Here is a 24,148-nt window from a genome sequence, read left to right as displayed (position 1 = left end):
GGCATGTGGGATCTTCCCGGACCGGGGCACGAACCCGTGTCCCCTGCATCGGCAGGCGGACTCTCAACCACTGTGCCACCCAGGGAAGCCCAGTGCTTGGTATTTTTAATTTTGGTCTTCCTAAAGGTGTGTAATGGCACGTTATTGTGGTTTTCAGGCATTTCCGTAAGTGTTCAAATTTGATTTAGTCTTCACTAGCACTGCTTGAACAATTTTGTACATCAGAAACTTCAGAAGCACATGGAAAGACTATAAAAACATTAAAGCTGGCGAGCTGCCTATTAAAGACAAAGATGCTAAGACCCAGAGAAGGGAAGGATATGCCTAAAGTCTCCGACCTGTGCTTTTCTAACAGTTCTTTCCAATCATGTGGCATGAACCAACTATCCAATTCCTGTACCCTCTTTAAACAGGACAAAGCAAAACCACACAAAATAAACTTTAAGCCCCACAAATAACTAATGAAATCCTTTCTGATACTGATTTATAAAGGTCAACCAGAATAATCATTCTGATCACAACACAGAAACAGCATGAGCTAGGTTTCCAAACATTAGATTTCCGAAAAGGTGCCCGTGTCCTGTATAATGGCAAATATTTTGATCTCTAGATCTCAGCAATGCAGAGGTTTCTGAGACGTTGTATTAATAAGAAAGGGACAAGGGACAAGTGTTTTTTCCCTTCATTTTAGAGTCCACGCTTTCTTTTGTATTTTACCTGGCAGGAGGGCCCCGGTCGTTACCTTGACAGGAAGCCAGTAATAGTGAGGGACATCATTCTTGCAGCTGATCACTGCCTTAATAGTTAAATTCAGTGGGTTTAAGAGAGCCCAAACTAGCAAACACTTCCTCACCATTCTTCCACGGGAGGAAGAACAGTTACTTGACAGGTCTGCGGGAGCAGGAACTGAGCGTGCCCCTGGCTCAGCGCTTCTCCTCAGGATCTGCTTGCCTGCGGGGGGGTGGGGAGGGTGACTTCTGGGTGCTCCCCTACATAACACAATAATCAAAGCTGGTGGACGCTGAAGGGCAGTCCTGTGGTTGTCCAGCTCTTTCAGAAATAAAGTAGAAAGGATATGCAACCCCTTCTGGCAAGCGGTCTGAAGTCAGCCTTTCAATCTAGCTTTTGTCAGGAAAAAGGCAAACATTTTAAACTCTGTGTAACTCCTAAATCTTTCCATGATTTGCACTCAGGAGGGAAAGATGATGTTATTTATTGGACTCCAGGTATATGTTGCTTCATTAAATACGTGTGTGTGTGTGTGTGTGTGTGTGTGTGTGTGTGTGTGTGTGTACACATACATATATATTCACAATATCTAGTAGATGTCATTTGCCACAAGAATAATTACACAGGAAATCCCCTGTCTGAATAAGAGGAACATAAATAGATACTTACTACATCAGTGTTTTTTAAAAAGTAGAGCCCTTCCTTCAATGAACTCTCATATGGAGAGCCAGTAGATAAAATAAACAAGAGTGAAAATACTCTGGTTAAAAATGTGCAGGGTTTTCCAGAGCTCAGCCTGCTCTCGTGCTGCCCCCCAATTACTTCCCAGTCTTTTCCTTTCCTCCAACTTCGTGGACTCTCTAGAGAACTTGAGAAGACAATAAGGAAAACCCTGCTTTGATAATTAAACATGAAAGAAGTATCCCAAGTTACTCTGCTACCCTCCTCATGAAAGTCAGGTCTCTTTCTACACATAGGAGATCAAGCCTGAAATCTGGGCCCATGGAAGGGCGACATGCCAACCTCTACTTTATTTTGTTTTTTTTGAATATTATTTTATTTATTTTTTATACAGCAGGTTCTTATTAGTTATCTATTTTATACATATTAGTGTATATATGTCAATCCCAATCTCCCAATTCATCCCACCACCACCACCGCCACTTTCCCCCCTTGGTGTCGATACGTTTGTTCTCTACATCTGTGTCTCTGTTTCTGCCCTGAAAACTGGTTCATTTGTACCATTTTTCTAGGTTCCACATATATGCGTTAATATACAATATCTGTTTTTCTCTTTCTGACTTGATTCACTCTGTATGACAGTCTCCAGATCCACCCACATCTCCACAAATGACCCAGTTTTGTTCCTTTTTATGGCTGAGTAATATTCCATTGTATATAAGTGCCACATCTGTTTTATCCACTCTTCTGTCAATGGGCATTTAAGTTGCTTCCATGACCTGGCTATTGTAAATAGTGCTGCAATGAACATTGGGGTGCATGTGTCTTTTTTTTTTTTTTTTTGCGGTACGCGGGCTCCGGACGCACAGGCCCAGCGGCCATGGCTCACGGGCCCAGCCGCCCCGTGGCATGCGGGATCCTCCCAGACCGGGGCACGAACCCGCGTTCCCTGCATCGGCAGGCGGACCCTCAACCACTGCGCCACCAGCGAAGCCCTGCATGTGCCTTTTTGAGTTATGGTTTTCTCTGGGTATATGCCCAGTAGTGGGATTGCTGGGTCATTTGGTAACTCTATTTTTAGTTTTTTAAGGAACCTCCATACTGTTCTCCATAGTGGCTGTATCAATTTACATTCCCACCAACAGTGCAAGAGGGTTCCCTTTTCTCCACACCTTCTCCAGCATTTGTTTGTAGATTTTCTGATGAAGCCCATTCTAACTGGTGTGAGGTGATACCTCACTGTAGTTTTGATTTGCATTTCTCTAATAATTAGTCATGTTGAGCAGCTCTTCACGTGCTTCTTGGCCATCTGTATGTCTTCTTTGGAGAAATATCTATTTAGGTCTTCTGCCCATTTTTTGATTGGCCACCCTCTACTTTAAATGAGAGCTGCCGACGACAACAGCAAGCTCTCTCTGGGGTCATTTCACTGCAAGAACAGGACTAACAGCTAAGCTGAAGAACCCAGGAGAGAGGCCATCGAGGTCACTAAGCTATAGTAACTGCAAGGTCTATTCAGCCACCGTGGCAGATGTGAAGACAATCGCCATATAAAAGCAGCCCCATCCAAAAACACAAGAATTCCAAATTCAGAGACTGTGGGTCACTGAAGTTCTTACCATGCGAAGCTGCATCTGTTCCCAACACATTCCACTCCGCTGGCAGCTTCAGGTGCCTGAACGCCAGGGAAACCTTCTCATCAAGGGAATTCACATCCGTGGACGGGGGTCCTGACCGATCCAGGAAACGGGTGAAGTTCAGAGCCTGCTGATTTCCAGCACTGGTTGCCAGGAACTGGGCTGCATCGTAGGCCTCGTCCTGGATGAACCTGAAGTCTTCTTCCGCCACCACAAACACAGGCAGGCCCTCTTTGGAAGCACAGAGCAGCACCTTCACCGTCTCGCAGCAGTCATGACCTAAGGAAACACACGCAGCAAGGAAAACAGGATTAGAGCCCTCTCCTGAAAGGAGGACACTGCGGGGAGGGGGGTTGCTTCTCGGCTCTTCCTGCATGACATACAAGCTCCCCTTCCTAAAACAAACCTCTCCTTCCTCCGAGCTCTAACAGCAATCTTCCAAACTTCTTAAAACTCCATTTCCAACTCATTTTTACAATTGCTATTTGCAAATATGAATTGGTTCCCCTACCAAAGAACAAATAACTTTGTATTCCAGCTGCCACCGTGCCAGCAGCGTAGTGTTTGGTACTAAGAGTCTCTGAAAATCTCAATATACACTGAACTACAGCGGTTCAATTTGAACAAATTAAAGAACGAAAGCTGAAGGACCTTGCAAGGCCTAGCGTACAATGGGAAGTCTAACCCCTCCCGAACTGCTCTGGATCCGAAAACCCAACAGGAAAAAAGTCACTCATACAGGTTACATGGCAGGAATTGTATAGATGCCCCAGAACCTGCCTCACTTTCACTACGATACAACTGAGCAAATGAGGAAGGACTTAGAAAAGTACAAAACGACTTGATTTTATTTTACTATTATGAAGCAATTCAAAGCCTAGAAAATAACTTTTGCTCTGAGATACACGTTCTTTCCTGTAACGTAAAGAGAACTTCAATCAAATCACCCAGGTCACCCAGGGATGACACAATGCTGTGGCTAGAAACCTGGTTGAGGAGAAGCAAGCATGCCAGAGACTGCAGTGCCCACTGTCCAGAGGGGCAGAGACCTCACGAGCTGCGACATTGGCAGCAAGCTACGTGTCACCTCAAAGAGCTCTGCTCAAGTAAGACCAGGAAGGTTTAACAGCAGTGTTCCCCGTGGGGAGGCCTTCCTGGAGAATCAGACTTTCTCTGGGTTTTCAGCCTCACAGAACTAAGTATTTCCAAGATACAGAATATTAATCAAGACACGTTTTTCCTCAACTTTCAGGCACTGATCTCAACTAGCTGGAACTATGCTCCTAACATCATCATTTCTTTCATAAGTATCTTTCTGATGAGAAAAAAGAAAAGGAAATGAAGTTGATGCTTCTGTTTGAGTTGCTCCCCCTGGTGCGCTGCCTGATAAACTGCAGGCACCTGAGGCCTGGGCTCCCCTGAGCCCACCGGCTCGCACTGACCGCTTCCCAGCAGCGGGGTGAGGAGGAGGGTCCCTGAATCTGGCTCTCCAGACCACGGGCACAGCCAACGAGGCTTCACACCTCACAGAACAAAGTAAGCTTTCTGCTGTCTTTGAAAGAGAAAACAATAGTTTTTTTCCACATATACTTTTTCCCCAGGGGCCTCTTTAAGCCTTTACTTTGTGACAAAAGAAATCTCTCCCTGCTGTGTAATCTGAGGATGGTAACAAGCATCAATACTTACTAACCAAGAACCTACCACATACCAGGCATCTGACATGTCATTTTCTCTACACAACAAATTTATGAGGTGCATATTGTCCTCACATTACAGATAAGAAAACTGAGACTTCAAGAAGTAATTTGCCCAAGTTTACACACATGTGAAGAAGCAGAATCCATCATTCAAATTCAAGTCGGATGCCAAAGGTCATGGCCTATTATATCATGATGCAAAAGTTTTGTAACACATTGCTTATAAAGAGGGAGGGGTGACAGCTACATCCCTACCTGTGAGGAGCCCAACACTTGGAATGACAGGCCAGTATGACTATTAAGCAAGAGGAACGGGTCCATGAACCACCGAGATCAGTCTCCACACAAACGCATAACTCCACCAAGGTGCTCCCACTGCATTCCCAGTGGAATTCCTTCCATGAAGGCTGTGGGAAAGTGAAGCATCCTCTGGCATGCATGCGTGCACACATGTGCACGGCGGTGTGTATACACCCATGTTTGTATTTCAATTCAATAAATATGCTGAATTTATATGTCTACTATGTGAAATGAAATCAGAAAAAAGAATCTTAATCTTTCTTTGAAGGGCAGCCAGCCTAATTACATTAAGACAACAACATCAGGATAAACAAATCAACTGATTCAGGTAATAAAGGTTTGGGTGTTTTTCTGGCAGAAAGTAGTTTTTCTAAACTGTTCTGTAACATTTAACGACTAACATCTGGGGAATTCCCTGGCGGTCCAGTGGTTAGGACTTGGTGCTTTCACTGCTGGGGTCCAGGTTCAATCCTTGGTCGCGGAACTAAGATCCCGTGAGCTGTTCGGTGCAGCCAAAAATAACATGTGGACATCCACCAAGCCTAGCACACTGTAACCAGAAGCTAATCACAGTGAATCTGAGCTCTCCAGAGGTTTATAGTCTATTAGGTGGCAATCAACCAAGCTGCAGATCACTGCAAAATGGGGTGGGTTCTAAAGAAACACATACCATGCGACTCACCAGAGAGGACCAGTGCATTTCACAGGTGAGCAAAAGAAAGGTGGCAGTCAAGAAGGACCTTTTCCATAGGCATCCTGCTCCCAACTCTCCAACCGCAGCGGTTCTTCACTGCAACCCTCAGAACTCAGATGCATAGTCCTATCCTATCCCTCCCTCCCTCTCTATCTATCACTTCTCTAATAATATCTATCTATCTATCTAATCTATCTATCACTTCTCTAATAATTTCTCTGTGCCAGGCACCATCCTCAGTGATTTCCTAATAACAGTTCATTTAATTCTCATAACAACCCTAGCAGTAGGTACTATTATTATCCCCACTTGCCAGATGAGGAAATCAAGTCACAAAAATGTTAAGTAATTTGTCCAAGGTTATAAAGCTCCTAAGTGGCAGAATTAGAATCTGAACCCAAGTTTCCTTGCTCTCCTGTCTGCCCCTACACCCAAGATTCATGGAGACAAGAAGGCTTAAATGGGAAATAAAGGTACCATGGAAAAACTAACAGGAAAGGAAGGAAAACACTGTGCTCAAATCCTGACTATAAGACTCCTAAGTTGCATGACCTCGGATCATCTCTGCTTCTCCAGGCCTCAATTTCTTCATGTACAGAATAAGGGCAGCCTCTGCAGGCTCTATGGTTTCCCCAGCTGTACAAACCTGTGGGTTTTACCAGGCAGAAGATGGGGAGAGACAGAAACTTAGGAAGAGATTCCAGGAACAAGAAACAGTTTCAAAAACATAAAAATGGAAGCAGAGAGCAAGTTCAAGGGATGGAATAATTTCTGCAAAAGACAGTTTCAGGAAGATATTAACTAGGCTACACCTAGATGTTTCGTGTGAGGAGAGACCTGGGTTCAAACCTATTTTGTTACTTCCTAAGCTATGTGGCCTGAGGTAAATGACAACTTCTCTAACACTTTAAAATCTGGAGAGTATCTTAATCTCGTAAGTCAAGAGCTGTAATTTAGAAGACTCCTCTCAAATTCTGTAATACTATCACCCAAAACAACATATACAGGCTCATTTCACTTCCAATCAAACTAGACAGACAGACAGACACAGCAATACATATTTCAGTCAGGAAAATTACTGTTGACCCTTTAACAAGATAGGTTTGAACTGCCTGGGTCCACTTATATGTGGATTTTTTTCTTCAATACTACATATATGTACTACTATATTTACGATCCATGGTTGGCTGAATCTCCGGATGCAAAACTATGGATACAGAGGGCCAACTAAGGGACTTGAGCATCTGCAGATTTTGGTATCCATGGGGGTCTTGGAACCAATCCCCTTGCAGATACTGACAGATGACTGTACTTTAAGAATGTTGTGGCTCTCATTCATGAATCTCACCAGTAATGATAACATTTCCTATTTATTCAGGATTAAGCTCATTTTTAAATTCCTGACAGTCCTTTGAGGTAGATACGAATAAATGTCAATAAAAACTAAACTTACAGGTTTCACAATTCAACGATGAGAATGTGAATAATGTGGGATCCAAATTGAATTCTACCTTCAAAACTTAAACACACTCTGTCTTAGAAGAGATATAAACTAACCTACAATAATGACATCCACTGCCCCACCCATCCAAACAGTTATTTCTTACTCGTCTCCTTCCCCAAGCCTGTGCAGAGGTGTCTGAGACACCTGAGAGCTTGAGCCAGAAAGCGAGTCACACCACTGCTAAAAGTCAACATCATCGCTGCTCTGTAAAATCACCTCCTGTATATACACAGGGTCCAGGCCATAGTCCAGATCTTCAACTTCATCTCACACTCTCCTGCACAGGCGCACACGCACGCACGCACACGGCCAAAAGCCATGGTGAAGCAATACCACCTTAACTCAAAACTGGAAAGTGCAGGCGTACTACATCTACACAGAAATCTATCTGAAATTGCAAAAATGACTTTACTTGGCTAGGGTGGGGTGGGGAAAATCAAGAGGGAGAAACAGAAGGTGGTTTAGGGGTGTGTATGTCTGAGCACATGTGCACACACCTGTGTGTGCACATGTGCTTAGCAGCATAAGCACGCATAATTCTTTCTGCTGCTTTAGCAGAATCTCTTAGAAGGTGGATGGGTGGATGGGCAAACTATCATCTGCTCTATTTATGTAGAACTAAAACAAAACCGTGTAATAGAGAAGGTAGAATGTCAGCAAAGGCCATGAAATAGATATCTAGGAGAAGCCATCCAATTGTTAGCCCAATATTTTCCCTTTAGACATGAACTCACAATCTGAAGGAGAAACTATGAATCATCCTAAGTAAAATGTGCCATAAATCTGGAATTTGTTTGGTATGATTATAGGCTTCTTTTTCCAAAGAAAAACTGAGGGTTAAAAGAGTGAAGAACTGAGGGTTTCCTGGCTCAGTCTTTATTAAACTTTCAGTAAATTGGAAGAATTACTACTGAGCTCGAGCAAAGTGCCTCCCCTACCGTCTGGAAAACCACCTCGCAAGGCTGGCAGGGCTACTGTCTCATATTCACGTTTTCTATTAGGCTCAAATGGTTCACAAGATTAGTTTTTAATCCCTATGACCTTTCAGATAAAGCATCTAGAAAAAAAAATCAACATTTTTCAAGAACAAAGGTTATGTAATATGGACCCATTAATAAAACTGAAGTCACTGCATCTGTACACATAAAATCTCTTACTACCATAAATTAGCTCTAAAGACACAACTGTTTTCAGGGGCCATTAGTCTTATGACTGCCTTTGTACACACAAAATACAGAGTATTAACGATGTCTACATCTTCAGGGCAAAAACATGGGGATGGGAAACTATATCCAATTCGACATAATAACCACAATTAACTTCTTTTTACATGAAGACAGAAGCTGCAGCATAAAGAAGAGTAACAAGGTTTGCAGCTGGTTCCGTGGTGTTTTTCCTTCCACTCAATTTCCTGGTAACAAAAAAAGAAAATAAAAATCACAAGTCCTTTTAAAAGGGGAAGTTCTGAAAATTTTACTGAGCTTCTTCTGAGGGAAATACCCACAGAGGATTGAGACAGGGGAAGAAGAGAGATGAACTGTTAAGGAACATGGCCTAAACCTCAATTCCATTTTTTAAAATTGACTTCTGAATATATGCTACAATCAGGTCCGAGCTGATTACAACAGAAGTATGAAGTAAATTTGGGGGTGGGAGAGATGGAACCCTTACTGAGTGAATTGTAAGAGGTACTGAAGTATGCTGACAACTAGCTGTAGAGTCAGAAGATACCAGGTTTAAGTCTCACCTCCACTGCAAACAGGCTGGGTCAACCTGAAAAAGTCACTCGACCTTGAAGTCTATTCGCTTGTGCACAAAAATGGGAACATCACCAACCTTCCAGGTTATTTAAAAAAAAAAAAAATCAGAGATGGCTGTACACAAAGCAGACACCTGGCATAAACAGGCATCTAAACCTGGTACTTATTATCAGTATTAGCTATTAAAATCCTCCTATTCAGGTGACTCAAGGAAAAGAGATGCCTATTACTCTATCAAGAGCTTCTGCATAAGCCCAACACAGCAAATGCTGCCCCTGACACTGCAGAACTGAAGAAACAAAGGGAAGGAGGAAGAATCCGAATAAACAACACACAACCAGGAGCACCTAGATGGGAAACAAAAATGTAACTGCTGATGGTCCTCTTAAAAGCATCTAATCCAAACGTCTTTAAGCTCACACATCAGGAGGTGTGTGCTCCTGAGGTTGGAGAGCTTTTCCGCAGGCTCCTTATCACTACATGAAGCACCCATATCCATGGAAACGAAACAGTGCTGCAGATAAACAGAACTGCTGAAGCATGACCCAAGAATTACTTCATTTCCTATTAGGCTAAAAGTGGCACACATCCCATCCGGGCCTCCTCTTTGGAGAAGGAAACAATTGGGACTTTGTTTCACCAGCTATCCAAAAAGGAACCCTGCAAGTGCCTGCTGGGCCAACCAAGTCCAGGCCCACTCAGTCATTTCCTACCAGAAGGCTGCATTTGTAGCCAAGGTGGAAAATATAAAAATTATATCTTTTACTACTTCATTTTGGCATCAAAAGTATTTTAAAATTTGGTGTCTTTTTCTTCCCTTTGAAGTAGCTATACAGGGTTGAAGGAAATTTTCAGTCTTCAGACCCACACTCTAACAGGAATAGGATTATGTGCAGAAGTATGTACCTACTGCTAGTTTTCGGTGGTCTAATGGTAGATGTGCAAATTTGGGATAGGTATCAAAGATACATCTGGGGGGAGAAAGGGGCTAATTAACACTAAAAATGTGATGTGCTATATAATCCAGCTTATTACTCTAAGGCAGTGCTTTTCAACCTTTTATTCATTGTCATTCCCCAAGGAGCCTTTTTAAACATTTCTATTTGCCACAACCATCCTATGAAACTTTAATACCACAGATATACCATATATTTGTATATGTGCATCTGTGCTCTCTATATGAAGAGTTAAGTTTTTTTTAACTCCGCTAAGAACCAATTCTCACCCCCTTGGGGGGATATTGGTCCCAGTGCAACATGTGTGCTCCATTCTAGTGCTGTGTTCATAGTTCCAAGGTGATGAAGTATCCACACAGGCATCAATTACAACAGGACAGCAGACAGCAGATACACTTCCCTTCAACTAGTCCTCAGTTTGTTTTTCCAGGATAGCCACTATATATACTGACTAGCACTGGGACAGTAATTTAAGCCTTTTAAGATATAAAATCATGTCTGTCTAGAGACAGCCTTGTAGTAGGAGTATTTTAGGATAGTAATTTAGGATAACTGATTACTTTGGCAGAGAGAGAGGGCACCAGGATTCTCTGATTGTGCCAGTTAAAAGCCTAGAACTTCTTTTCAAATGTGTTATTCAATTTGGCAACCTCTGGACGTCCACTGATAGAAACAGAGTCTTGGTTCACAAGAACTGAGAGACACACAACTTAACTGCAGGACTACTTGTTGAGACCTGGGGCTGTAAGCACTGGTTTTTAATTAAGCCACAAAAGACTTCTGATCATGGTAAATGTATTTTTTCCTTTCTTTTTAATAACAAATCTACTTCATATAGTACCTTCCCTTTGATTAAGTGAGAAAGAAAAGAAAGATACGAAACAGCAGAGTCAAATTCTGGGTCAGTGAATGCTTGCAGTTTTCCTGTCAAACAAGATCCCTTGCTGTGAAGTCTAAAAGTAAGTAACAGACATGCTGAAAAAAAAAGATTTCATTTTATGATAGATTCTGCACCAAAGCCTTTCACAAAAGTAGTATGAGCATCCACTAAACATCCTGTCTCATTTTCCATTCTGCAATTACTGTCTGCTTGGTCGAAATTCACATTTAAGTAATAAAAATGAATCCATGACAGTACCTCGCATCTCCCAAGAATTACCTTCCAAGGATACTCTGATTTCTTTATATTACTTACCAGTCCTATAGTCTTTTAAAGAAAACATGTTGGCTTCATCCCTCAAGGAAAATCACTGTTTTGTTAAAATGGGATTTGGGGTTGGATTTGTTTTATATGAAGAGAAAAGAATGGAGATATTTTACTTTCATTTATTACAAACGCCAACACCTTTTGTCTGTAGAGATATATTTTCATTTCAGGATGTATTTCACAGCAAATTATATTCTTAAACCAGCCAATTCATAGGTATTTTGAATGTGGTATTTTATTATAACGCTTGTTTGTCTTTGTTTAGTGTTCATTAGCACAAAGATAGTTTATTTTCAAAAGAGAGGACATTATTTCCAAAGTCTTCAATATGTTTTTATTAAAAAATTACTATATTCAATATGTTAAAAATAACATGTGCACTTTTAAAACATTCAAACAATTTAAAGGCAGATAAAGCCTCCAAAGGCTCCAACTAACTGTCCCCTAAGATGCTACTACTCTTAACATAATTTCATTTTTAAAGAAGGAGGATTGTATCACGTCTACAGCCTTTCTGTAGTGTTAAGGTAAGAGAAGATCACTTTACAATTTCTTTATAACTAAACATACATACACAATTCATTGTAAGCTTCTCATCAGAAAACAAGCAAAAGAGTGAGAAAATGTGAAAAAAGGAAAAAAATAGACTGTAATCTCAGTATCTGAAGTCAAAGAGGTTTTTTTCCAGGAGACTATTAAGAAATGTCTCATCTCCCTACCCCCCCAAATTATAAAAGGTTACAGACTAACATCAAGGAGTAGCTGTCTGTGAAGGTCAATCAATCATCTGGTTTTAGTGAAAACTAAAATAGTACAAAACACTGACAGTGAAACACGCAGAGAAAGAACTCAAAGAAAAATCTGAGCCAGCAATCTGGATGAAGCATGACATTCAAAGCAAGATCAAGACACAAAGCCCTTTTTCTGCCCATTGTCGGCAAAATGGCTAGGACCTGAGGAGCTAGCCCCACACAGGAGCAGAAAGGGCGCAGGTATATCCCTCCCGGTCGCAGCTGCTGCAAACAGACCGTGCACGTTTACCCAGTAACTGGGATGCACAAAGCAATACAGACTTTCCACGAAGAATCTTGACTAATCTGACACTGCCCTCCACAGACAGGAAATTTGAGGCTATCAATATGGCTAACCGATGCACTGAAATCATCAGAGGTGGCTCTGGAAAGAGAACACAGACCCCTGACCCAGGCCAAGAATTCAACTCAAGAAGCCAGACTTGCAGTTTTCAAAAGAAAGGGTGTGTGTGTGTGTGTGTGTGTGTGTGTGTACACATGCACGTACATATGCACAACCTTTCTAGAAGGGTGCTTCTGAGAACCAGGATGAGTTTCAACACGATAGAAACTCAGTCCCATCAAGTGGTAGGAATTCACAGAAAAAGCCTTCTTAGCATATACCGGTGAACATAACAGACACAAATCCTTGCCCTCGGGAAGCTGACACTGCAGTAGAGGCAAGTAGAAAATAAATAATATATATAATGTGTCCAAAGTTGATAAGTGCAGTGGAGAAAAGTAAAGCAGGGAAGGGGAACAGGGAGCATGGAGAGGAGGCAGTTGTATATTTTTACAAGGTGGACAGGAAAGGCCTCACTGAGAAGGTGATATCTGAGTAAAGACCTCAAGGAAAGTACAGAACAAGCCAAAGAAATCTCCCAAAGCAGATTTAAGGCAGTTTAATTCTAGATGAAACTATTAACTCCATGATATAAACAAGCAATTCAAAACTAACTTAACCCCCGAAAGTCTCCCTATCTCTACCCACCCCTCCACAACAATTACTGGGCCAATCTGGACAGCAGCTGAAGAAGACAAGTGAACAGAAAAATGACACGTGTGACGACCAGAGCAGCAAGATCCACTCAGGAATCTCCTTTGTTTCAACAGTTAACAGAGGTTCTACTTCACCAAGGAGGGAGGCTCACTGGGACCCGTGCACGTATCACAGTCTCACATGCTGCCTTACTCTTTGTTCAGCCTGCTTGAACAAGAGGGCCTTTTAGGGACTCTAATCCTTTGTCACCTCTCTTGTGATTAGGGGCCTCAGGCAGCAGGCTGACTGAATTCAGGTGAGTAGCAGAACATTCAGGCCAACTGGGGGCAAAGGGGACAAGTTGTAAGAATATGGTAAATAGTTAAGATCATAATTTGAGGGGAGGAGAGCTGATTAGTGAAAAATTAGGAGAAACCAGGTACTGTGATTCCAGGCCCCAAGCAAATGGGTCAGGAATGATTACTGAGGATTCAGATCAAATTAGAGGGAAAGAGCAGAATACAATGCCCATTCTGGTTGGCTGGAGTCAACAGGTCTAGGGCACTCAGAGTCAGTCAGTACCAAAGGACACCCAGAGATGGGTGGGGCTGGAAAAGAGGGGGGCCTGAAACAGACTGAAGAAGTGTTAGACCAAAGGCAAGAGAAGAAATGGGAACTAAAGCTCCAAAACAGTAGGCTGGGGACAGTGTACAAGGATGTGGTACAAACCCAGAGCTCTTGGCTGTCATCCAAGTACCGTGGGTCTGTGAACCCAAGGAGAGTAACTGCTTGCAGTCCACACTAATTTAAGTACCTCGTCATTGAAGGTATACGAGCCACCAGGCACATCCCTCTCCACCAGGAGGCTGGACTCTGCTGGTACCTGTGACTGAGGACGGCAGTGAGGGCACAGGGCTATGTCCTTGTAATAGCCGGCCTTCCTCAAACATTCTCATGTCTACTTGCACGCTTTCTCGCTCTCTCTATATATACGCACACACAAACACATACACACACATACACATACACAAACTTAAACTGTTAAAGCACCTCTAAATCAGGAAAAGAATAAGTCTATAAAAATTACCTCCATTCCCTTCCTAATAAGAGCCCAGTCAGGGACTGACTGATTCTACCTAGCTGAGGGTCTGTTTCTCACAGTCACCCACACATAAGAAATGTTTAGCAGTGGTGACACTGGATGGCACCTGCTGGAGCAGACGTCAAGTTCCAGATCAGCCTCTCTGACATGATATACTTCACAGGAAACAAGACTAGAGCTTTAAGTTACAAAGAAGGATACTTAATACTCTTTAGGGAAAACGTCAGTACCTATGCTGAACTCCTAGCTAAATTTCCTATCCCTAAAAGTTTGGGGGGAATATACATAGAAATTGCCAAGAATCTTTAAATCCTGTATTTTCAAAATCACTTTTGTCGAGTAGGAGGATAAATACAGCTTTCAACTGTCATAATCTCAGTTCTTGAATGCGGTTTAACTTCCAGGATCTGGTAGGCATCAGACATGAAGATAATGTATGGAAAATAGCACAGCAGCAACCAAAAACTGACAATCTGATCTAATACCAGCAAGACCAGATACTGAAAGTGCTTGATAAACTAATACTTTTTTTACACCATCTATTTCAACAAAGTGGAATCAGAGTTACATAAAATCACTGGTTACAGGAAATGTTTCAATAAGAACTAAATCCATTTTATTCTCTAAAGGCAAAGGGTTCAACTGTCAACTGTCAACATTTTTAGGGGTTCCCCCTAAATGTGCCCTCTTTTGTATTCTGATGAAAATTAACCAATTATTAACTTTGAAGCAAGGTCAATTAAAGAAAGAAGAAGCTCATTTCCAAACACGAGTCAATACACCTTCAGATACCTGGGGTCAGTCAAAAGACAGTCAAAGTTATCAGCCGCTTCTGGTGGAAACAGCAATGACTTAATGACTTTATAAAGAATTTTTTAAAGTAAACATTTTCCTTTTAATTCTGTTAAATGGATAAATGCAATAGTGATTAAGTATTCATTTCACCATGAACTATAATCTGTTAATTTGGGGAAGTTTTGGCTTTTACAGAAGGTTTTTAGTCTTTCCCTCAGGGATACTGAGGAATGTGTTACTAATTGTATTTTACCTTTGCTTTTGCCACAGTGATATTCAGAATCAAATATGCAGTCACACCATAGTAACCACATGAACTTTTATCTTTCAAATGTGTTTTAGTTTTCTTCCACATTCCAATAAATTAATATTTTTGCTGATCTTAATTACTGTCTTTCAATTTATGACACCATTTTATTTCAATTATTTCTAGTTAGGCTCAGATTTTTGTGCAACAAGCAAGAAATAAAATACTTTAAAGTGTATTTAAAACAAAGATCTAACAATAGTTCTATCACCCTGATTACTCTATACCAGAACACAGAATAAATAAAGGCTAGTAAAGATTCCACTCAAATACTTACCAGGAGCAATGGTCTCCAGCGTATCAGAACTGACCTTCCGAGTACTTGTACAGTGATGGAGGGTGGAACCCGAAAATACCAAGTAAAACACTACATCATCCTCAACTTTGTCCTCTTCAGAGAGCAGTACAGTAACAACACAATCGCCCTAGGAAAAGGGAAGAGAGAGCAAGTTTGCATTAGTAAGGTTCCTCTTGGGAGCTTATCTTTAGAAAACATCTAATTTAAGGGGAAATCAAATGTATCATCTAAACTGTGCCCATTCTAGTGAGTTTATACAAATATAAACACTGATTGAGCCCCTATGTGCCAGGAAGTATTCTAGGCATTGAGAATACAAAACAATCTGAAAATAAGATCTCTGTCCTCTTGAAGCTTACATTTTAGTGGAGATGGTTAGACAAATAAGTAAACCAACAAGATAATGGTACATTCACTTGGAAAAAAATTTTTAAAGAATGTAAAATAGCTCCCTAAAAAAGCTCTGTAAAAATTCCAGGAAAATCTAAAAATAAGGCAGAGAGGATGGAGGAAGTATATTAAACAGTTACATCCTTATACTCAGAATGCCCCTTAACCTCTGTGTTCCATTTGCAGCAATAACTCTCTAAACTCTACATCCCACAGAATCACTGCCAAGTCCACCCATTCTCCATCAAACATGGTGAGCCTCTAACAGAGCTGGCCTGGAAGTGGTAGAGTGCAAAGAGCTTGGGCTCCAGACAAATCTGGGTTTAAATTCCATCTACAAAGACTTTACTTAAATCCTCTAAGTCTCAGGTTCCTTGACTATATAAATGGAGATAATACCTTCTCTTCTTACAGCTAATATGTGAGAATTCTTGAAGCATATTCACCACTCAGCCTGGGATAATATTCTTAATCTATGAGGATGGGAGGGGCGCTTTTCCAACAATTTGTGTTTCCTGACCATCTGGAATCGCTACTCTTCTTTATCCACCCCTCCCTTAAGCCCACGGAATCAGACATAAATCTTGTGCCAGTAACTCTGCCCGTGACTCTGCAACTATTTAGAAGTTAAGACATCTTCGTCCTTTATTTGCAAATATTCTTCTAGCAATTTTATACATTTTTAAAAATTGAGGTCACTGGCTAAATTAAATTTATTCTATGAAATACAGTCCTAATTACCATTCTCCCAATCATAAACATTATATAATTCATGTGGTAACCATAAACAAAAGATTTTAAAGCACTGAGGTTTAGTACTGTGTAAACCTTAATGATGCATTATGGAAAATCCAATTTAGAGAAAGCCAGGCCATTTTAACGTTAAATAGGGGAGAGAATTCCCATTACTTAAAACATTTTTTTCCTTTCCACTTTAGCAGTAATAAAGCCTATTAGAGAACCATGGCTCCCTGTGGCCACAACTTAATGGCCAGCAGCAGAAAGGAGCAGCAGGTAGTGTTTCACTAAATAATAAAAACCAAAAATCATGAAGTCAAACTTGGGATCAAGTCTAGTAACAGAAATGCTCCAGCAGGTTGATTCTGAAGACCAAATTCAAAGTATTTCCTATAGCCCTGTCTCTTTCTTATTTTTCCCCAGTACTCTGTGTAGCGCCCTGTATACAGCAGGGGTTCCAATCTGTTGTAAGAAGTCAGAAAGAACTACAAATAAGCTGTAACTTACTAGGACTGCTGAACTCGAAAGCTCCAAAGCACCCTAACACAGGAATAGCACAGTCAGTACAACAGAATTATCACTGACTTCAGACACTATTTAGAATTATACTTTTGGACTTGTATATAAGTCCCTATCTTGGGGACTGTATTAATAGTACTGAAATCACCTTTATGTACTTATTAATAAGTAAAAAAATATATATTATTTCCACTAAGATTTCTAACCTGGAAATCTAAGAATAGATCATCCTTTTCTAGATCAAGGATTCTCTCTCTACATTAGACCTACCATCTTGCTGAGAGACTCTCCATGCCCCAAGATATTAGTTGTGTCTGGGGCCTTCCTTTAACTGGGGACAGTAACTTGATTGGGGGAAAAAAATGAAATCGGGAAGAGAAAAGCATCTGAGGGATGGGAGAGAGTGACTTACAGTGTGGGGCAAACAAGGCCTTGGAAACAGGGAAGATGTTAGGTGGAGATTAGAGGAATGAGATAGGGAGTTTTGTGGGAGGAATGATAGAAGAAGGGATAGCACTGATCTCTTAGATAGCAAGACAGTGTCAGTCATGAGGCTCCTGAAGGTGGGAAGTCAGCAGCAAGATAACTGCAGTGGCATGCTGGAGCGGGCCTGTACAGGCTTGCGAGAGCGCATCATATTTTCAGGATTTCTACAAGCCAGGTGTTAAACACGGCCATTATTAAAAAGTAAATGAGGGCTTCCCTGGTGGCGCAGTGGTTGAGAGTCTGCCTGCCGATGCAGGGAACACGGGTTCGTGCCCTGGTCCGGGAAGATCCCACATGCCGCGGAGCGGCTGGGCCCGTGAGCCACGGCCACTAAGCCTGCGCGTCCGAAGCCTGTGCTCCGCAACAGGAGAGGCCACAACAGTGAGAGGCCCGCATACCGCAAAAAAAAAAATAAATAAAAAGTAAATGATATAAGCTTACAATTAAACAAATTAAAAAGAGATGTAATAAATACTCGAAACATCACATTTTAATCTTTTGCCACATCTTACTATTATCTACGCTCTTGAGGTTTACATCTGTTGTATCTGTTATAATGATGTGCTACTGCACATCTTTTCCCAACACACCTCTTGCCAATTCTGTGTTCAGTGATGTAGCACTGATACCTTGAAGTCAACGATTATGGGTATATTTACACCACTGAAATTGGCAAATGCTACAAATCAGGGTTTGGTTTGTTTTTTTCTTTTTAACCGTCACATCATTGAGAACAGGTCAGTAGAAGGGAAGAGGGGGAAAGTAAGAGAATTTTCTTAGGGAGGCCCAATCAAGAGAGCTCACTGCTTACACGGAGTAAGAGTGGAGGAGTAAGAGAAAACCCTAGGCAAGTACAAAGCATCTCAGGTATAGACAACAATGCTGCCATGGCTCTGTTCCCAAGAGTTGAACAGAATCACCACCTTAATTTGTTTTCTAACTTTCAGACTTGGCTTATAACTTGTTACCACACCACAGTAGTTAAGAGGATGGTCTGTGCCTGAATCACAGTATGGCACATCACTTTGTAGCTGTTTAACATGGGGTATACTAAATTCTCTGCCATAAGAGAGCAACAATCACACCTACCTCATAAGGTTGTTTTAAGAATTAAATGATTGATAAAAGCAAAGCACCTACAGCAGTGCACTGGCACATAATAAATGTTCAATAAATGATAGTTATAATGTACTGTACAGCATGATGACTACAGTTAACTAGTTAACAATACTGTATTGTTCATGTGAAAGTTGCTAAGAGAATAAATATTAAATGTTCTCATCACAAGAAAAAAATCTGTAACTGTATGTGATGGATGTTAACTAAACTTACTGTGGTAATCATTTTGCAATATCAAATTGCAATATCAAATCATTATGTTGTATACCTCAAACTCATACAATGTTATATGTTAATTATATCTCAATAAAAAAAAATAAATGATAGCTATTATTATTTACCAGAATGTAAGCCCCATGAGAACATGTTTTACTGAGATATTCCCTTTGTCTAGAATAATAAGTAGCAGGTGCTCAAAACACATATTGGAAAAGAAAGAAAAGGAGACCCCAAAACTTTAATAGTAGTTATTCCTAGGTAGTAATTGAGGCCAATTTTAATTTACTTTGTGCTTTGGTTTTCCAATTTTTAAAAATAAAGATGGATTATTTTAAAAATAAAAAACTTACTTTTAAAAATAATCTGCTCACTTATAAATTACAAAGGGAAAGATAGAAACCTGGCACATACCATATGAATCAGGTGATCAAAAAAGTTAACAACACAAATAATGAAATGAACTAACATCACATGTCTTCTGATCCCACCCACTGAGGACACAGCATCACTTAGTGTTCCTAATAAAAATGCATAACCTCAACCTAGTCAGAAGAAAACATCAGACAAACCCAAACTGAGAGGCCTTCTATAAAAATTAAAAAACAAACACACATAAAAAAACTGGCCTGTACTCTTCCAGAATGTCACTAATGAAAAACAAAGAAAGACTGAAGTACTATTCCAGATTAAGGAGACTGAAAAGACTTTCCAACTAAATGCGATACACGATCCTGGGCTGGATCCTGAACAATAAAAACAAATTGCTATTAAGGACATTAACGGGACAAGTGTCCAGATTTGAATGAGGTTTACACATTTAACACCGTACCAATGTTAAAATTTTCCTGGTTTTGGTAGCTGTGCTGTGGTTGTGTAAGAGAATATCCTTGTTCTTAAGAAATACACAATGAAGTATTTGGGGTAAAGGAGCACGTCTACAAGTTACTCTCAAATGATTCAGGGTAAAAAATGAGAGATAATGATTAAGCAAATGAGGCAGAATGTTAACAGTTGGTGAATCTGGGTTTAGGGTATATGGGATTTCTAACTTTTCTGTAAATTTGAAATTATTTTAAAATAAGAAGTTTCCAAGAAAAAAATTTTCAAATAATTTATATGATCAGATATTCAAAGTTAAAAGGTGCAAAATTAAGTTACATTTCTGAGGCTAATTTTTATATCTTGCAGACATAAATATTTAGTACAGATATTCTTGCAGGATCCCAGAATGATGAAGTTATAACAATAACTAGCTTTTATTCAAGAATCTTAAAGGAGGCTTATAGGTCTTCCCAAATCAATTTCCCAGTTTGCCAAAATGACAAGATTTATACCCAACAATCATAAGGGAAAAGTGAAACAAAGAAAGTAAGTAATATTAAGTAAATACTGAGCATTACTCCAAAGTATTATCTTTCCATGAGGTGGTAAATATTATAGTACCAAAAGAATAACTCCAAAGTGAGTCCTTGTATAATTCAGATACTATATGCATCCATGCAATTAGCTTCATTCTCCCCTTTAAATACAAGAGTACCGGCAACTGACATATCATTTTGCATAATCATTTCCTAAAGCAACCAAAGATTGACAGTCAGCTACAGCTTTTCCACTGTCTGAAATGCAAAGTCTATCCTCTGGAAACGCAGGGCAGCTAGTTTTTAATTTCATTAAAGCCTCACACCACAGAGGGACACCCAGTAGCAATGAGCATACCTAATGCTCAGATCTTGGTCACTGATAGCATTCTCCACTAAAACGAACCAAGGCTGCTCAAAGAAATGGCTGTTTCCAGGTCTAGGTCAGGGTATGTACAAGATGAGACTGAAACATCTTGTTTTGATAGAAAATAAGGAAATTGACAGAAAATAAGGGAACATCTTGTTTTGACAGAAAGAAAAAAAAGGATGGGGACATGCTGCCATGCTGCACATTGACGTAGCTTCCTCTGGCCAAATCTGGGACCAATTTTAGACCAAATTGTCAATTAAGAACAGTAATGAATTATAAACAATAAAAAAAGGACGTCATGAATCTATATTAACAATAGACAGAAAGAAGAAAAGCGAGAACTCTTATGTATGGTGGAATGATGAAGCCTGACAGTCCAAGTGGGAAAAGTGCTGAAGTAGTAAAACTATCATTTTGCAATCATAATGGCAGAAATTGATTCCAGCAAAAATTTTCAATGAATGCTCAACTTAGGGGGAAATTCTGATGAGTTAACAAGATATGTATACTGTCTTAAACATTGTCTCCCCCCAGACTTCTAACAAGTTACAAGGAAGAAAAAAAGCAGTATTTATTCAGGGAATAAATCTACCAAAACCTTGACCAGATAATCAAAATAAACATCCTCAGTAGAGATAAATGAATACTGTGTGCCTCCATATGTGATACCCTGAGAAGGACATAAAATTACCTATGCATTACTCTGACCAGGAACACAAAACCTCAATCTAACCACAAGGAAGCACGAGACAAATAAAAAATGAGAAATGTTCGATTAAAAAGGAGAGGGGTACTGTGTTCTTCAAAATGGTCAAGGCCATAAAAGATAAAGAGAGGCTGTGGACATGTCCCATATTAAAGAAGGCTAAAAGAGGCATGACAACTAAAAACCAGTAATTAACCCTACTGTGATTTATAAGAGAGCAGCTCCAGTCTTAGAAAATTCAGACTGAAGCACTTCAGGGATAAAAGGCCAGGATATACGCACCTTACTGACAGATAGTAAAGGAAACACTGTAGATGTATCTAGGTTTTTAGCTAGAGAGTGCAAATGATAAATCAAATGGGGTAAAATGTTAACAGGTGTAATCCTGAGTAACTAATATCTGGGTATTCTTTGTACTGTTTTTTACCACTTTTTATAAATTTGAAATTATTTCCACACATAAAGTTTTAAGAACATAAAGATAAGGAAAAAAATGTTTAATTCAAAAGGCTTTAAAGGACTTACGGACTGGAGACATGTTATGCTCTATCATCACAGATGTGGACAAAGCTCTACACCAACAGCAAACTTTGCTTATAAAGTTCCGTTGGCACTCCATCCCAGGCTGGGAGCATGGAGCCTGTCCTCACCCCTGTACAACTGTCTCTTACCCAACAATAGAGGAAAAATAACTAATACAACGCAGCAACCATTTTAATCACAAATTAGTATTCTATAAACAATAAACACGACAGGAGATTGGTGACAGGAGAAAGGGACACAAGCTCACTACAACCATTTTCTGCAGGTCGGAGGCAGAACCAGCTGCTTTGCAAACACTGCAGGGTGAGTATCTTTACCCCTGCTTTGGAGATGAGAAAACTGTTAACCCAGAAGATTTTTAATGTCTTGTCTAAGAACAAAGCTAGAAAGGGCTAAAGCTGGGATTCAAATCCAAGTAGGATTCCAAAGTCTATTCGTTCCACAATTCTGACACTAAGGTTAAGTGCAGGAGACAGAGTTAAGTGGCAGAAAGGAGAAATGTGCAAAGAGGCAATTATCAGTAGAAGAAACACATGTTCAATAGCCAGCAAGTGACAGACACCAAAAGGTCTATAGGTAGAACAGGGGTACTGTATTCTTCAAAATGGTCCAGGTCATAAAAGAGAAAGAGAGGCTGTGGACACGTCCCATATTAGGTAGGAAGAAGGAAGAGGGTGCCGAAAACAAGGGACACAGAAGTATCCGGAGGTGCTGAAGGAGAGAGCAGGCAGGAGACACGCTTACATTTGGGGTAAACTCAAACCTAGGCACACTGGCTGCTTGGACCCAAGGATGTGTGACAGAGCCAGAGTGTGTTTAAGTGTACACTCAGTCCACTACATCGTACATACTTATCATCACAATCTGAGGCTTATGGAAAGCAAGAACTGTGTCTTTTGGGGCACTTCACACAATGCCTATGTAGCAACAGGAAGCTTTTCAATAACTATATGAACGAACAAAGGTAGCAGAGATCAGTTTACGTAGCATATTAATGGCAAGCCAAAAGATTCATACTTGAACCTGTGTGTAGGCAAGAAAAAAAACACAGCCTTGTGTGGTATGTACTGGGAGAAAATTGGAGGTCAAGGAGTGGAGGGTGACATGCTAAAAGCAGCAAATGTTCTAGAAAGGTTTATCTCACAGCAGTATCCTAAGAAGGAAAAAGAGACTAGAGGCAAGGAAACCATCTGGGGAAAATATTACAAAAACATAGTGTGAGGAAGCAAAATGGGCTTAAACTGCTATAGTACCAAGATGATCTAAAAAGAAATAAATGTGAGAAAGGCATGTGGTTGAAAATAATTTGATGAAATATGATAACTGACAATGGGGGCTGAACAAAGATAGGAAGAGAGTAAACATTAAGCAACATTAACAGAAAAGGGAGTATCTCTCTAAGGAAAAAAGGGAGGGGGTATGGGAATGATTTGTGAGAAAGAGAATAATAAGCTCTAAATGTCAAGTTTCATCTACCAACAGGATGGGAAATTGTAGATATTATACATCCAAGAGGTAGTTAGCAGGACAGGCTGTCAGAAAAGGTCTGGGCTGGTGAGGCAGATCTGAGAGTCAACCTGCACTAAGAAGCCCTGACCATCAATGAAGTCTCCACGGTAAGAGAGCCAAGGACCAGACCCCGGGTTCCTTCAGGGGAGGGCAGGGAGAAACAAACCAAGCAGGGAAAGGCCAGCCAGATAAAAGGAGAAATCAGGGAACAGAGGATCAGTGATGCTAAAAGAGGCAAGGATTAAAGGACTTGCAGTTTTAAAAGGAATGATTTTTAAGCAATCCTCAGAACACACAAGGGAGAGATCCAGAAAAGCAGCAAACTACAGAACTGTTTCATTTTTCTCCAGCCTTAAATGGGTCTTTTCACAACATACTATTCATCTACCTATTCCCATGCCTCAACCCCAGAAATAGGATACTTTGGACCCAAAAGGAACTCAAACTCAAATGCCATCAAGAAAGATTATGAGACTTACCATATTTCCCTTTGCTAATGGCAGCCACAATTGAGCCCTCTTTAGCCAAAAACTTAAAATACTTAGATTTTCTCATTTTGAGTATTCCAGAGAGCTCATAACTAAAATAAACATCATTTCCTAGATTCATGATGCAGTTAATTTCCCACCATCTAAAATATTTCAAATTCCTCTTTATTTTAACCATCTTGTTAACAATACCCTCAGTAACTACAAAAAGTCTTTGGGGATGATATGATATAGGCAAAATATAATTGTTGATCTTACTAATC

The 24,148-nt window shown here is 40.3% G+C and overlaps 1 protein-coding gene across 6 annotated transcripts in view; it reads right to left on the bottom strand.

The window, feature by feature from the left end:
- The window catches only part of AKAP13 (A-kinase anchoring protein 13), a gene marked incomplete at its 5' end in the record, with an annotated part of 342,651 nt that overhangs the window by 195,878 nt on the left and 122,625 nt on the right, over nucleotides 1-24,148 (bottom strand). For all 6 annotated transcript variants that reach the window (XM_082649215.1, XM_082649216.1, XM_082649217.1 and 3 more), the window contains 2 exons: nucleotides 3,030-3,326; nucleotides 15,417-15,564. In XM_082649215.1, coding sequence (XP_082505341.1) covers nucleotides 3,030-3,326; nucleotides 15,417-15,564 — 445 coding nt within the window. The remainder of the gene's footprint in view (nucleotides 1-3,029; nucleotides 3,327-15,416; nucleotides 15,565-24,148) is intronic.

The sequence above is a fragment of the Grampus griseus genome (genome assembly GCF_964374135.1).
Source record: "Grampus griseus genome assembly, chromosome: 2".
NCBI classification, from domain to species: domain Eukaryota; kingdom Metazoa; phylum Chordata; class Mammalia; order Artiodactyla; family Delphinidae; genus Grampus; species Grampus griseus.
Note: the sequence above shows the minus strand (reverse complement) of the source record. Positions and strands in the feature narration are given on the sequence as shown.